Source organism: Pongo pygmaeus, chromosome 11 (genome assembly GCF_028885625.2).
Source record: "Pongo pygmaeus isolate AG05252 chromosome 11, NHGRI_mPonPyg2-v2.0_pri, whole genome shotgun sequence".
NCBI lineage: Eukaryota > Metazoa > Chordata > Mammalia > Primates > Hominidae > Pongo > Pongo pygmaeus.
Genome location: NC_072384.2, coordinates 66002546 through 66018613, shown reverse-complemented (window position 1 = coordinate 66018613; position 16068 = coordinate 66002546). Strand labels below are relative to the sequence as shown.

At 34.3% G+C, this 16068-nt stretch overlaps 1 protein-coding gene across 2 annotated transcripts in view; it reads left to right on the top strand.

The window, feature by feature from the left end:
• SCN7A (sodium voltage-gated channel alpha subunit 7) overlaps nt 1–16068 on the top strand; it is a 91760-nt gene that overhangs the window by 22842 nt on the left and 52850 nt on the right. For both annotated transcript variants that reach the window (XM_054478927.2, XM_054478928.2), the window contains exons 6-10: nt 806–897; nt 5785–5991; nt 6241–6310; nt 9109–9250; nt 14550–14756. In XM_054478927.2, coding sequence (XP_054334902.1) covers nt 806–897; nt 5785–5991; nt 6241–6310; nt 9109–9250; nt 14550–14756 — 718 coding nt within the window. The remainder of the gene's footprint in view (nt 1–805; nt 898–5784; nt 5992–6240; nt 6311–9108; nt 9251–14549; nt 14757–16068) is intronic.

The following is a 16068-nucleotide window of genomic DNA, read 5'->3' as shown; positions in this document are numbered from 1 at the left end:
TATTACCATTATCTTTGCTGTTTTGCTGTTTCTGTTAGCTAACACTTACAGAGCCCTTCCTATGTGCCAGGTGCTCTTCTATGTACTTCACATAAATTAACTCCTTAAATCTCTCAAAAAACCCTCTGAATCAGGAAGTATTATTAACCCCACTTTACAGTTGAGGAAACTGAGGCAAGAAATATTTAAATAATTTGCTCATGTTGCAGTTAGTTCATGGTAGAGCCTGGATTTCTACACAAGCAGTCTGGCTTCAGAGTCTGTGCCCTTAATCAACACACAGTCTGCCTTATACCTTCATCACCATCACCATCACCATTGTCATCATTATCACCATCACCATCAATGTCGTCACCATCATCCTCATCCTCATCCTCTCTTCATCTTTATTCTCATATCACCACTATAATTACCATCATCATCATCTTAAGTTTAAATACTTAAAATGAATCCTATTCCTTAAAAAGCTTGATATTCATTTTTCATTGTAACTATCTTTTCAGTAATTAGAAAACAAAAGATTTATGAACATAGTATAGAATATTTGATGAGAAATTAAGAGTATTCACAGTGTCAAACTTTTGTAAACTCTTATAATATAGATTAATATTTACCTGGCCACTTTCCACTGTAGCAATCTTTGTCTTCTAATCAATAATAAAACTGTTTGCAATGTGGACTCATGTGATCAAGGGAAATGTTTGCATATATGGTTTTAAAAATAAGTTTCAATAACCATAAAAAGCCAAGAATAAGTAGCATAGATGTAATATGACTTTTAAGTAACTCTAATTTAATTCCACAGGGTTATTATAAGATACTCACCTCTAGACTTCATTCCAATGCTTCAAACTGCAAGAACTTTGAGAATTTTAAAAATTATTCCTTTAAATCAAGGTAAGAAATTGCATGGAGTATCTTTTCTTCATTTGGTTTTATATACTGCCATGTATTCACTTGAACTTCCCTGTTGTTGTTCAGAGGAAGTATTGAATAGTGTTTCCACTTTGAAACCAGTGAGTTATCTAAAATTTACATTTATGTCACTCCAGGAAAGAGAAGAAAAAAAGTACATTGACTGTTATTTATTTGGTGTAGGCTCAATTTTTGCAAAACCAAAATATAGACATCAATAAAATATATTTTAATTTGTAATTGTTACAAATTAAATATGAACTTATAAAATTCTTCTTAGACTTCTGAGAGAAATAGTGGTCTAGACACACATCTAATCTGCCTCTTTCTTTTCCTCATTTTATCAAGAAACCAGTTGACATGAACAAAGTAATATAAAATAAGATGAATTCCCCTTTGCTTTCGGTGCTTGGATAGGGTGCAATTCACATGCCACAAAATTCATCTTCCATCAATGTGGTTGCAGCTTTACCACGTTGATGGAAGATGCTGAAGACTAAGTTACAGCTCCCATTTCTAAAGACATTCTAACAGAAACACACCAACACCTTCTAGTTTGTTATTGTGAATGAATAAGAACAATTAGATAAGAACAACTCCACCCAGAATGTTTTAGCTGCAATTCAGAAGTGTTATGAAATAGCTGTATAAGAAAACAAAGGAGGAATGTAAGAAAAGCAAAAACAAAGCCTACAGGCAACTTTCATAGACCAGAAAGAAGGCTAAATATATATAGGCTATGTATTTGTAGTTCAGGCAGAACAAATGAGAAAAACAGATTGGAAAGTATGGTGATAATTCATAACCTGTGAATATACTAAAACATTGATTCGTACACATTAAGCTGTTGAATTGTGGGGCTTGTGAAATGTATCTCAGTAAAGCTGTTTAATAAAAACTGTCTGTGGCATGGCAGCTTTACCAAATCTAGTGAAGGAATCAATTAGTGAGAGTTAATCTCGTGGGAATTTTCACAGCTCTAGCTCCCTTATTACTCCCCACATATTTCACATGCATCTTTATCTTAAGACTAGAGGTAAGAATTATTAAGTAAATCAGATGAATTCAAGTTGTAATAATACAAGAAGAATTCATTCACTAGAGTTGGAAGCCTACAGGCTAGTAGGGACCTCTAACTCTTTTTTTCAAGGGAGAATATACTAGGCGCATACCAGCAATATGGAGTGTATGAAAATATTTTGCAATATAGAAAGAGAAACATATTTAATAGAAAGAAAGTATCCTCTTTTAAAATAAATGTGCTTAAAAATAGAAGCATACATAATAAATTATCTTTTTGCATTCTCTCTACAGAGGATGAAATGACAGAGTAATACAGGCAAATATAACTAACTTTAAGACAAAAAAGTGATAAAAATTACACTACCCTAGATGAATATTCGGTGGTAATGGAACATAAAATAGTATTATCAGTGCATCAAACAAGCACACTTGTATAAAGAAAGACTGGAGGAATTCTGTATTAATACAATAGAACTGAAAAATGGAACGGATTAATGAAGGAGAAAAAATTAAATTCCATCTTATGCATAAATGGTGATCATGAAAACAGACCAGAATGAATATAAAAGACAAATTATTGAAATACATACAATAGAAAAAACTTTTAAAAATTTTTAACTGGAAAGAGACCCTACAAATGGGAGAGATCAGCTTATACTAGATAAATAATAACTATAATACACACTTAGACATATTGTAAAATGTTATAAATGTAAAGTATTAAAGAATAAAAGTATTATAAATTTTTTAAAGCAAAAGAGTGAGAAACACATCATGGACAGGTCACCCTTAGACCGCATGTTAATAGTAAACTTAAGTAGGCAGTGGAGTCTCAGAGCTTGGGGCAAAGTGTAGGCAGGGAAGTTGAGACGCTAGAATTCTATACTTGGCTGTCATTTGTATGTATAGTCAACAAATGTACGTTCTCAGCTATGCAAGGGTTCTCAAACTGTACATGTGTATATTTTCAGAATATCTGCTGAAAAATTAAGTATGAAAATGAAATATTTGGCAATGAGAGTATTTAGTTCTAAAAGTAATTGCAATGAGCTCTGAAACCATTTCGACGCAGAATGGATTGCAAACTACTGCTGTTAGTTGCAAAACAGAATGCAAATATTATAAATCCGAAGTTACCACACGGATTTCTGTGGTTCATTCTTGAACTAGATACATATTTTATTTGTGTTTTAGAAAACTTTTTTTTTTCTTTTATTATTATTATTATTATTATTATTATTATTATTATTATTATTATACTTTAGGCTCTATGGTACATGTGCGCAACGTGCAGGTAAGTTACATATGTATACATGTGCCATGCTGGTGCGCTGCACCCACCAACTCATCATCTAGCAAACTTTGAAATAGATGTCAATATTATAAAAATTTAATGATTTTATTTTGAAATCCAATTTAACTTGGATGAATTGTCAGGATAGGTCCACCAACGTTTATGAACAGCAACAACCTGCTGTAGATGAAGAACAGCTGCCACTTTAAGTCAGGCAGATTCATCTGAGTCCTCTCAACTCTCTGTGTGAATTTATGCTTCCTGGCAAGCCCTTGTAAGGATTTGAATTTTATCCTTTCTATAAATCATGATAGATAATATGTGATACAAAATGCATAATGCAACAATGATAACTAGGTCAAAGGTCATTACTTATATTAACAAAAACTGAGAAGTCAGAATAGAGAAATATAAGAAAATAAATACTGTTATTTTCTCGCCTTATGTGGTGGGACTGAGTAGACGTTGTGTTATTGATGTAGAGATATGCATTTTATTTCAACATAGGAACTTAAATTGGATATAAGTTCTCAAAACATGTATTTTATCTAAAATACTAAAGGAAAAAATAGATACAGTGAATTTATTGACAAAGGAAAAGAAACACAGTGAATAATAAGGAGAATATAGAAATCAAGAAAAGTAAAGGTATATTCCAGTGTAAACCTAATTTATGAAAATAAATGCAATTGGTTTAAATTTTTTTTATTGAGGCAGAGACTTTAATATGAAGTCAGAAATACAATTAAACTCTATAATAGACCTACTTAAGCTAAGCAAAACGAAGGTTAAAATTTAAAAGAAGGAGGAAGTTATACCAGAAAATTAAGATCGAAATTGGCATATGGCCCAGAACTTTCTAACAGAATCTAATTAGTATATACTAATGAAAACTATTAACAAACTTAATTTTATAAAAATGTGATGGTGTCATTTTTTTCCATCAAACAAAATGTCAGTACTAAAATTAAGGCTCCACCAAAAACTGGGTATACAATGGAAATTATCTATCTATCTATCTATCTATCTATCTATCTATCTATCTATGTATATGTGTGTTTATATATATATATATAAACACAGACATATGTTTTTCTTTAAGAATTGCTCTTAAAAAACATTTCCTACAAAACAATATGAAAGAAATTCAGTATAAAAATATACTAAGGACTCATGACAGTTGCCAAATAAGCACACAGTGCAAATACACCTATTTTAAAAGTTTGGAATAGTAACTACAGAAATCACATTGAAGTCATTTTATTTGTTTCTAATAAACTGCCAACAATATTTCAAAATGTTTCAGTTTTAGTGAAGGCTTATAGTCTGGTTTATACATTGGTTCAACATCTCTGGAAAACAATGTGAACGTGTGTATCAATGCTAAACCACTGTTGTATATTTGACACAGAAGTTCTATTATATATCTAGTATAATACTTTGAAAAGATTTGCTTATAGTAAAAAGAATGATATAATTCTAAGTGGCAAAAGGAGGCTATAAACAAATTTTTTTATTATGATGTCAAATTAAAATTGTATATTTAATCTAGATTATCACATTTCTGTACTCACAAAAATGACTTTATTTCAACCCTGTCATATTTTACTCAAGAAATCTAATCATCTGACATCATTCAAATGAACAGTTTTCAATTCTCACAATAACATAGAAAGTAGGTATTATTTCCATTTTAAAAGATTATAAAACTAAGGTATACAGATGTTGACTACTTGCATAGTTAACATCGCAGAGTTAGTATATTCTCATTCATTATTGTGCTGAGCAGTTATTAGGACACTAATGCACACAGACTAGCAAATAAAAGATCAAGTGAAAAAGAAAAGGGAGGAGGGAAGGACGGATGGAAGAAAGAAAGAAAGTTTATACACAAAAAAGTTAATAGTAATTTATTCTACGAGATATGATTTTGTTATTTTTGTTTTTTCTTGTTTTCTACTTTCAGAAGTCAGCATGTGTTATTTATAATTAGAAAACTGAATATCCTTAAATAAAGCCAGCTTTAAGTTTGAATTCTCTATTAGTAGTCTGATATAAATACAGTTTACATAGATCACAGTTGTGTTATTCTCATTCCTGCTTATCGAAATTCTTCAAATTGAATTATTATAAAGTCAATTAAAGAATAATATAGAATACTGCTGTTTCAAACTGTTTCTTTTTTCAAGAACATTTTAATTTTGATTTATAACCTTACACCTTTCTTTATGCTTACAAACACTGGAGGTTGATATGACAAGTAGTAACCAAGAGAGGGAGATTGTTTTTCTTTGTAAAGAGAAAGAAACAAATAATTAATTTTAAATAGTGTGTCTGAATTATTTTGTTAGGTGTTAAAAATTAACAGTAATACATAAACCTCAACTTTTGATTTAGTATTCACTTTATTTATGAGACCCAAATAATTAGAATTACATTATAAGATAAAACTGTTGATTTCAATGGAGTATGCAGTTGCTATGGGAGAGGTTTGCCAATGGTGCTTTTCTAAGATATTACATTATTTCAAAAACAAATGTTTCTCCTTCCAGGTCTGAAATCCCTTGTAGGGGTCCTGATACACTGCTTGAAGAAACTTATTGGTGTCATTATCCTAACTCTGTTTTTTCTGAGCATATTTTCTCTAATTGGAATGGGGTTCTTCATGGGCAACCTGAAACATAAATGTTTTCGATGGCCCCAAGAGAATGAAAATGAAACCCTGCACAACAGAACTGGAAACCCATATTATATTCGAGGTAAGAATCACCTTGCCATGTATATCAAAAATTGAAACTTTTGTTAAAGACAAAGCAGTCTTCCCAGAAATGTTGAACACTCAACATTTTGCAAGATTCCCAAAGGCGTTGGTTGAAAGGCAAGGATATTTGCTCTTTTCTTCACAATTGCAGAAAAGGATTTTAGCTTCTACAGAGATCCAAATGGACTTCCAGTGTGGTGCTAACTCATAATTACATATAGAATATTATTTCTTGCCTATTTTTCAGAAACAGAAAACTTTTATTATTTGGAAGGAGAAAGATATGCTCTCCTTTGTGGCAACAGGACAGATGCTGGGTAGGTGGTATTAGTTTTATTCTATTAAATCATTATCACCTGTCAATAGTACTTAATGAAGGACTTCTGCTTTTATTGTTGCTTCCCATTTGATTGTATTATCTCATTTCATCATCAAAACCATACTGAGAAGTTATCTTAGTCTACTCGGGCTGCATTAACAAAATACCATAGACTGATTGGTTTAAAAACAACAGAAATGTATTACTCACAGTCGGGGAACCTGAGAAGTCCAGATCAAGGTGCTGGGCCAATTTGGTGTCTGGTGAAGGCCTGTCCTCTGGTCAATAGATGGTGCCTTTTTGCTGTGTCCTCACATAGCAGAAGAGGCCAGAGGTTTCTCTCAGGCCTTTTCTCTGGGGATATCGATCACATTCAAGAGGACTTCACCCTCGTGACCTAATCACCTATCAAAGACCCCATCTCCTAATCACATTGGGAGTTAGAATTTCAATATGAATGTTGAGGGGACAAACATTCAGACCATAGCAGAAGTATGCAATGTGGAATGCTATTCATCCAATTTTATTAAAAAAGCAATAGGCAGACTAATTCAATGATTTCTTCAAGGTCGAGAAACTAGTAAATGGCAGAGCTGGAACTTACACAAGAATCTTATCTTCTGTTTTCAAGAGTGCTCCAGAGCTAGTGAGAATGACCAAGAAAGACAATATAAATCTATCCTTTGGAAAGAAGTTTTGGGAGAAAAGAAATATTAAAGATATGCTGATGGGAGCCGCGATAGCTCGGGCCAGTTGTCCTGGCGTGCAAAGTGGCGAGGCTGCATGTTCGAGGCCAACCTGGGCAACATTGAAAGCCTCACATCCATTTAAAAAAAATTAAAAAGATATGCTGATATTTCACTTATTTAATCTCATGTTTTTATGACTATAATTTACATTAATAAAAACCTCGTTCTTAAAATCAGCATTTCAAAATCATTCTTAAGTGAGATGACGAAACTGTCATGTCTCATTGTCCTATAATTTCAGATGAAAATTACAATTCATAAAGGGGAAACAGGGCACTTCTCAGCAGCGTGACTCACGTAATTCCCTCCTGTTGCTTTTCTCAGCTGGGATGACTTGGCAGCCATCTGTAAACTCAGCTCTTTCTTACACTCTGGTGCCCAGATTAACAAAAGACTCATGGGGGAGGAGAGCATGAGTTATATGGTTTAGTTAAATTCAGGGGATTTTGACATTTTCTCACTTGCTCAGCACACACATATGTGTGTGTGTGTGTGTGTGTGTGTGTGTGTGTGTGTGTAGTTTGTTTGAGACCAAGTCTTGTTCTGTTGTCCAGGCTGCAGTGCTGTGGCGCAATCTGTGCTCATTGTAACCTCTGCCTCGTGGGTTCAAGAAATTCTAGTGCCTCTGCCTCTCAAGTAGCTGGGATTACAGGCATGTGCCACCACTACTGGCTAATTTTTGTGTTTGTAGTAGAGATGGGTTTTCGCCATGTTGCCCAGGCTAGTCTTGACCTCCTGGGCTTAAGCGATCCACCCGCCTCGGCCTTCCAAAGTGCTGAGATTATAGGTATGAGCCAATGCACCCTGCACCCGGCCTCAGCACATATTTTTTTGCCCAGCTCCTGCTGGGCTCCCATTCTATTCTCATATCCAAATGGTGAACCCATCTCTTTGTATCTGTCCCATCCCATTTCAGCTAATTCCTTTTATGTACATTCCAAGCTCAAATATGGCCCGAAATACGTTTTGGATACACGTGGTCATGGATATTCAGGATACAATGGTATATTTCAAGGCAAGAAGAGAAAGTCATGTAGTGTTTCACCTGCAGCAGTCATATTTGGCTGCATGGTAAACTATCCCAAAACAACAAGACAACAACAAAACTGCATTTGCTCAGATACTGTGGGTCAGCAATTTAGCAAGTCCCAATGCACAAGTGATTTTTAAACCTCTCCTTGTTCCGTTAAAACTACAACAAGTAACATGACTAAACCCAAAATAATGTGAGAGAAAACTACACAAGGGCGTGGAGAGAGGAAGCATGATTTACTGGACTACCATTGTAATAATGGAACACAACACCGAAACTCCTAAGTGGATAGAAATATGAGGACTCCCTAAAAGGAAATAAAATGAATATTTAATTTGATCTGCCTCCCCGTCTGCAAATACTGCTTATAAATTATTGATGCGATAAATGTTTTCTCACCCTTAAATAATGGGTTCTAAGGGCTTTACATGAAGTCATTTGAAAATTATACCCTCAACCATTGCAATTGTATTTGTATCAGTACTATTTTCCATCAGTTATACCTTCACTCTGATGTTCAGGTATTTCCCCTTTAATATTGGAGTAGTAAAGATATAGTTAATACAAGGTATTTTATTCTTGAAAAATGATAAGATGATAGATTTTAAGTATTCTCACCACAAAAAAATAAGTACGTGAGGTATGCATATGCTAATTAGCTCCAGTTGGCCGTTCCACAATATATACACATTTCAAAACAGCATGTTGTACTTCACAAATATGTACAGTTTCTCTTTGTCAATGAAAAAATAAAGAAATACAAAAAAAATGACTTGGCAACAACCACTTTTGAGGCCCCTTTTTATTTTCGCTTAATTAACACCGTTCACTGTATCAACTTATAATCTAACTCATGTGTGACTTTTTAGCAGGCAATTGTTTGGGAGCAGACATTACTCTCCCTGTGGAAGCGTGAGTTCTCTATTACGCAGGACTGATGTTCTATATTTATGATTTGGCCATAATCTGATGGTCACCTAACAGTAAGCAGGTTTTTTTCTTTGTCTTCTTTAGTCAGTGTCCTGAAGGATATGTGTGTGTAAAAGCTGGCATAAATCCTGATCAAGGCTTCACAAATTTTGACAGTTTTGGCTGGGCCTTATTTGCCCTATTTCGGTTAATGGCTCAGGATTACCCTGAAGTACTTTATCACCAGGTAAGAACAGAGAGAATCTGTACTGTACTTAGGAATGGCACCATGCCCTCGCTTCTAAGATAATGGTCAAATGTAATATAGTTTTTTAAATTTTTATGTGCAGAAGAATTGGAAGACAAAAGAAAAGAGAACTAGAATTACTGAATGTCAAATTATATGCTGGCCACATTGCCATGTATATTATATCTTATTTAATCTTTGAAACAATTCTACAAGGTCAGAGAGAGAGAGAGAGTATGTATTTGTGTGTGTGTGTGGTTTTTTTTTTTTTTTTTTTTTTTTTTTTTTGAGGCGGAGTCTCGCTCTGTCGCCCAGGCTGGAGTGCAGTAGCACAATCTCAGCTCACTGCAAGCTCCGCCTCCCGGGTTCACGCCATTCTCCTGCCTCAGCCTCCCGAGTAGCTGGGACTACAGGCGCCTGCCACCTCGCCCGGCTAATTTTTTGTATTTTCAGTAGAGACGGGGTTTCACCGTATTAGCCAGGATGGTCTTGATCTTCTGATCTCGTGATCCACCCGCCTCGGCCTCCCAAAGAGCTGGGATTAAAGGTGTGAGCCACCTCGCCCGGCTGTGTGTGTGCTTTTTATATGAAGACACTAAGATTTGGAGAGGTCGAGTAGCCTCCCAAAATTTATAGCTGTTGAACCTCCCAGATCTCAGATCACTGTCTTGTTTCCAAGCCTATGATATTACACATTTGGTAATCACTAAATAAAGAACATTTCTAAGTATTCTTTAGTTAAAACATTTTGAATTTATGACATTACCATATCTTAAGCAATTATTTATTCAATATATACAGTGTCCTGTTTCTTTTTGTTCTTCTATTTCTTCTTATCCAGTTCAATATTCAGTCATGTTCCAGTTACAATAACAGAAGGCTTACTGTAATGAGAATTGAAATTCAAATTCTGAGAGTCTGTGTTTGTAACTAATTATGTATGTGTCATAGTTTCTCAGAAAATGGGGATTCAGTCTTTCTTTGAAGAGAAGTTTTATCATATAGAAAATAGTGTTTTTTCAAAGCAGCATTACTCTAACTTCTGAAGTTATTTATAGTTGAAGGAGAACATTCTTTATTTTTAAACAAACATACATACACATCCAGTCCATGCTTATTTTGGTTGACTTGATAAATTGTGGGCAATATACGTGTATATACGGGTCATTAATGATGATAGGCTAATGTAATATATTTGGGACACAGACAAAGTTTCATAATATATTGTTAAATGGAAATCAAGTAGACCAAACATACATGCAGCATAATTGTATTTTTGGTAAAAAAAAAAAAAAGAAAATATTACAAGTGGCATTTTTACACAAACTATATTTTTCTAAGTTTGTTAGATTAGTACTTCTGTTGGTATTTCCAGTCTCTTTGATACGATTCAGTGTTTTCTCCAAAACACTATGAGGTTCTTATTTCTAAAATAATCTTATCATGTTATCCTTCTTCTAAAAATCCTTCAGTGTTTTTCAAATTCCTGTAGGCCAAAGTTCCAACTCTATATGCATGATATATAGTGCCCTTCAAGATCTCATCTGCCTATATCTCCTGATTTATTTTTTAATATACTCTAATATATACTCTCTGTTTAATTATTTAAAAAGTTAGCTGCTTCCCAAATGAGCTTTCCTCATAATATCATATTTCCATGTATGTTATACCCTCTCCCTAAATTTAAGTTTCCGCCTAGCTGCCTTCAGTTTCATGCTTCAAATTTATGCTGTGAAACCATGATTTCTTCCCTGAGCTTTTCCCCAAGCCCAGTGTAGGAGTAAGGCACATCCTACACTGGAAGGCCATAGGCCACTATACTTTGCTTAGATTGTGGTGTTTTAGTTGCTTGTCCAGCTATTTTCCCACTTAGAGATGAACTGCCTGAGAAACTACCTGCTAACTTTTTATCTGAGAAAAAAAATAAGTATTTTTGTCTTATTTTAATTTTTGTTGATTTCTTAGCATCTACACATAGAATGCTTAATGGAACTTTAATAAAAATATAAGTGAATATATATGGGCTATGTCACTGTATATGCTATAATAATACAGGTTTTGCTCTTCACTTATTGCTCCCAAAATGTATGAATTAATTTTCTCATTAGCATTTGTTTCAAGACAGTTCTTTCCCTCCACCAAAGAAATAGGGAACCAGTCTGGAAGTGTCCTGCTATTAGGGCCCTCAGGATCTTCATTATTGTACTCCAATTTTTTGTTTGTTTGTTTTTTGTACTTTAAGTTCTGGGATACATGTGCAGAATGTGCAGATTTGTTACATAGGTATATATGTGTCATGGTGGTTTGCTGTACCCCATCAACTTGTCATCTACATTAGGTATTTCTCCTAATGCTATCCCTCCCCTTTCCCCCACCCCCCAACAGGCCCCCTGGTCTGTGATGTTCCCCTCCTTGTGCCCATATGTTTTCATTGTTCAACTCTCACTTATGAGTGAGAATATATGGTGTTTGGTTTTCTGTTCCTGTGTTAGTTTGCTGAGAATGATGGTTTCCAGCTTCATCCATGTCCCTGCAAAGGACATGAACTCATTCTTTTTTATGGCTGCATAGTATTCCATGGTGTATATGTGCCACATTTTCTTTATCTAGTTTAACATCGATGGGCATTGGGTTGGTTCCAAGTCTTTGCTATTGTGAATAGTGTACTCCAAGTTTTTACTGACTAATGTAGATAGAGTTTGTTTTGATTTTGTCTAGATTTGTATCCTGAACATTGCCTTAAACTGAACTAATTATGGATGGGGAAATTTAGCAATTCTTCCCAAAGAGTATAGCATATGTTTTGGAGATTGTTTTCCATTAATTCAAAATATGTTTATTTTATCCAAGTATTCTGATATGCTGTGGGTACAGAAATGAACAAAACAGTGTCAACCCTCAGGGAACAAAATTATGTTTACAGTATAGCTAATATTTTTTGGGAACCTGAGATGTGCTAAGATCTTTGTGTATAATGTTTCATTTTATATTCATAAAAAACATTGAAATAGGGGCCATAGTTAGCCCCTATTTCAAACTAAAATGTAATAAAACTAGAAATTATATACTGTTTTATGCTAACAAGAGTATATGCTTTTATATACTCTTATGTCTCCACTAGCATTATATAGTAGAGACAACAAAAGTTCTGAATTCAGGCATTCCCTCATAGGCTGTGAGATCTTGGGAGCTTTTTTTCCTATCTGATTTTCATTTGTCTTCTGTATATTGAAATAATATTGAATAAGATAATAAACATAAAGTATAGTTATCCTTCAGTATCTATGGGGGATCAGTTCCAGGACCTCTGGTGGATACTAAAATCCATGAATTCTCAAGTCCCTTATGTAAAATGGCATCGAATTTGCATATAACCTACATACTTCCTGTATAAATTATCTCCAGTATAAGTTAAATTATCTCTAGATTACTCATAATACGTAATACAATGTAAATGCTATGTAAATACAGTCATGTGTTGCTTAATGACAGGGATACATTCTGAAAAATGTGTCATTAGGTGATTTCATCATTGTGTGAACATCATAGAGTGTACTTACACAAACCTGGATGATGTAGCCTACTATACACCTAGGCTATGTAGTATAGCCTATTGATCCTAGGTGGCAAACCTGTACACCATGTAACTATACTGAATACTGTAGGCAATTGGAACACTGTGCTAAGTATTTGTATAGGTAGGCATATAAAAGATACAGTAAAAACATAGTATAAAAAACAAAAAAATTGATATGCCTATATAGAACAGCTCCTTTGGAATCTTTTGAGATCACTGTTGTATATGCTGCTGGTCATTGACCTAAATATTATTATGTGGTATGAGACTGTATAGTTGTTACACTGTATTGTTCATAATGACAAGATAAAAAGTCTATATGTTCAATATAGATAAAATTTTAATATGTATAGTTTTGATGCATGGTTGGTTGAATCCACAGATATGGAATCCATGAATACTTGGAACCAACTCCATTTACTGATGTGCATGGCCTGAAGGGTACTTTTTTTTTTTTTTTTTTTGAGACATGGTCACTCTGTCACCCAGGCTGGAGTTCAGTGGTGTGGTCATGGCTCACAGCAGCCTCAACCACCCTGGGCTCAGGCGATCCTCCCACCTCAGCCTCCTGAGTAGCTGGGACTACAGGCAAATGCCACCACATCCAGCTAATTTTTTTGTTATTTTTGGTAGAGATGGGATTTGCAATAAACTTTATAATACCTATTCCTGACTGATGAATGCACTACAATAAATAACAGGTGCTTCAGTGGTAAAATATTTAACCACTCCTAAATAGGTTACTCACTGTGATAACAGGGCTTATTAAAAATACTTTTAAAGACAAATAGACTCTAGGTCAATAAATTATTTCTCATTGAATGTTTGAACTTTCTATTAATCTGTAAACATTCTTGATTGTTACATCCACACGATATTTTCTGTAGATAATACTTTTCTGTTAATTTAATTTCTCATTCGTTTTCTTAAATTTTGTTCATGTACTTTTGATCAATGAGGTTAAATCAATGGATAATATTTTATATTTGTAATGTTCTACTTATAATTTTTTAAATCTTTTAATTTTCTGATCTGTCTTAGGCAATTATTATGAAATAAAAAGCTAGTCAGTGCTGTGTCTGGCAGTCTAAAATGTTGTATTTTAGACTATCTATAAATGTCATCCACTGCAATGCCTTCATGTAAATGGATAATTTGACTTCCCCATGTAGCTTGTCTAAAGGTTCTTCACCAAAGCAGATACTTTGACAGGCAAAGAAATAGTCCTGCTCTCCATTCCTTGTAAAGACTAATTTTTTACTTTGCTGTGATTTTTCCATAAAGTAATAATCAGAAAAAAAAATCTCCAAACGTTCTCTGACTTCATTAAACTTCGTCTATTTAAAGATTCTTCTGCAAAGAAAATAACTTTCCATGTTGAGGCTGTCCAGTTTCTATATCGAGCGATGACAATTATTTCAAATGTATTTTCTCTATCAGTGAAGACATACTATCTATCGAATACTTACCCTAAGTTAATTAAACTACTAGTTTTCCCTTGGTTTTACAGCATGTATTTTATGCCTTACATGCATGTCTCAAGTTCAAAAGGTTTTCATTTATTTCTTCAGGTGGAGCCAGTGCTTAAACAGTCTTATGATTACATTCCATTTATGACTATATTATTTTCCTAACAAAATTTTGCCTCTTATTTTAAAATAGGAGAATCCCGGAAGATAAATAACATTTTACTCTTTTGCCTTACTTTCTACCTTTCCTTAGATACTTTATGCTTCTGGGAAGGTCTACATGATATTTTTTGTTGTGGTAAGTTTTTTGTTTTCCTTTTATATGGCAAGTTTGTTCTTAGGCGTACTTGCCATGGCCTATGAAGAAGAAAAGCAGAGAGTTGGTGAAATATCTAAGAAGATTGAACCAAAATTTCAACAGACTGGAAAAGAACTTCAAGAAGGAAATGAAGCAGATGAGGTATATATATATATATATATTTTTTTTTTTAATCTTGAAACAACAACCATTTATTTGCTCGTGATTCTATGGCTTAGGCCCTGTTGAGACAGTTCATCACTGGTCCCATGGTGGTCACAGATTCCAAAAAACAGCCAGGGAGCAAGCACCAATGCCAAGTGCTTTAAGGCTCTGCTTGTGTCACATTTGTTATTGTCCAGTGGGTAAAGCAAGTAACATGGCCAAGGTTAGAGTTAAGGTGGAAAGGGATTTCCTAAGGGTATAAATAAAAAGAAGGAAATTTGTGGCCATTTTTGCAAATACTCCACCACACTTATGATATTTTTTTGTTTGGGTTTTAGTTCTTTTTCTCAGTGATAGTGGTGTTCTTTATTTTTTCTATGCAGTTTTAAATTTTTAAATTTTTTATAATTTCAACACTTTTTGGAATTTTAAATAGTTGCTTTATTAAAGCATCCTTTTATTATTATTATACTGGATATATGTCCAGTTCTGGATATATGTCTAGAACGTGCAGGTTTGTTACATAGGTATACATGTGCCATGGTGGTTTGCTGCACCCATCAACCTATCATCTACATTAGATATTTCTCCTAATGCTATCGCTCCCCTTGCCCCCACTCCCGACAGGTCCTGATGTGTGACGTTCCCCTCCCTGTGCCCATGTGCTCTCATTGTTCAACTTCCACTTATGAGTGAGAACATGCGCTGTTTGGTCTTCTTTTCCTGTGTTAGTTTTCTAAGAATGATGGTTTCCAGCTTCATCCATATCCCTGCAAAGGACATGAACTCATTCTTTTTCATGGCTGCATAGTATTTCATGGTGTATATGTGCCACATTTTCTTTATGTAGTCTAACAATACTGGCAAACCAAATCCAGCAGCACATTAAAAAGCTTATCCACCACGATCAAGTCGGCTTCATATCTGGGACACAAGGCTGGTTCAAAATGAGTAAAACAATAAATGTAATCCATCATATAAACAGAATCAGTGACAAAAACCACATGATTATCTCAATAGATGCAGAAAAGGCCTTCGATAAAATTTAACACTCCTTCATGCTAAAAACACTCAATAAACTAGATATTGATGGAACATATCTCAAAATTTCAACTTTTAGATTCAGGGGCTACATGTGCAGGTTTGTTATGTGGGTATATTGTGTGACAGTGAGGCTTGGGATACAAATGATCCCATCACCCAGGTAGCATTTGGTACCCAACAAGCAGTTTTCAGCCCTTGCCCTTCCCCTTCTCTTCCCCCTCTAGCAGTCCCCAAGGTCTATTGTTCCCATTATTAGGTCCATGTG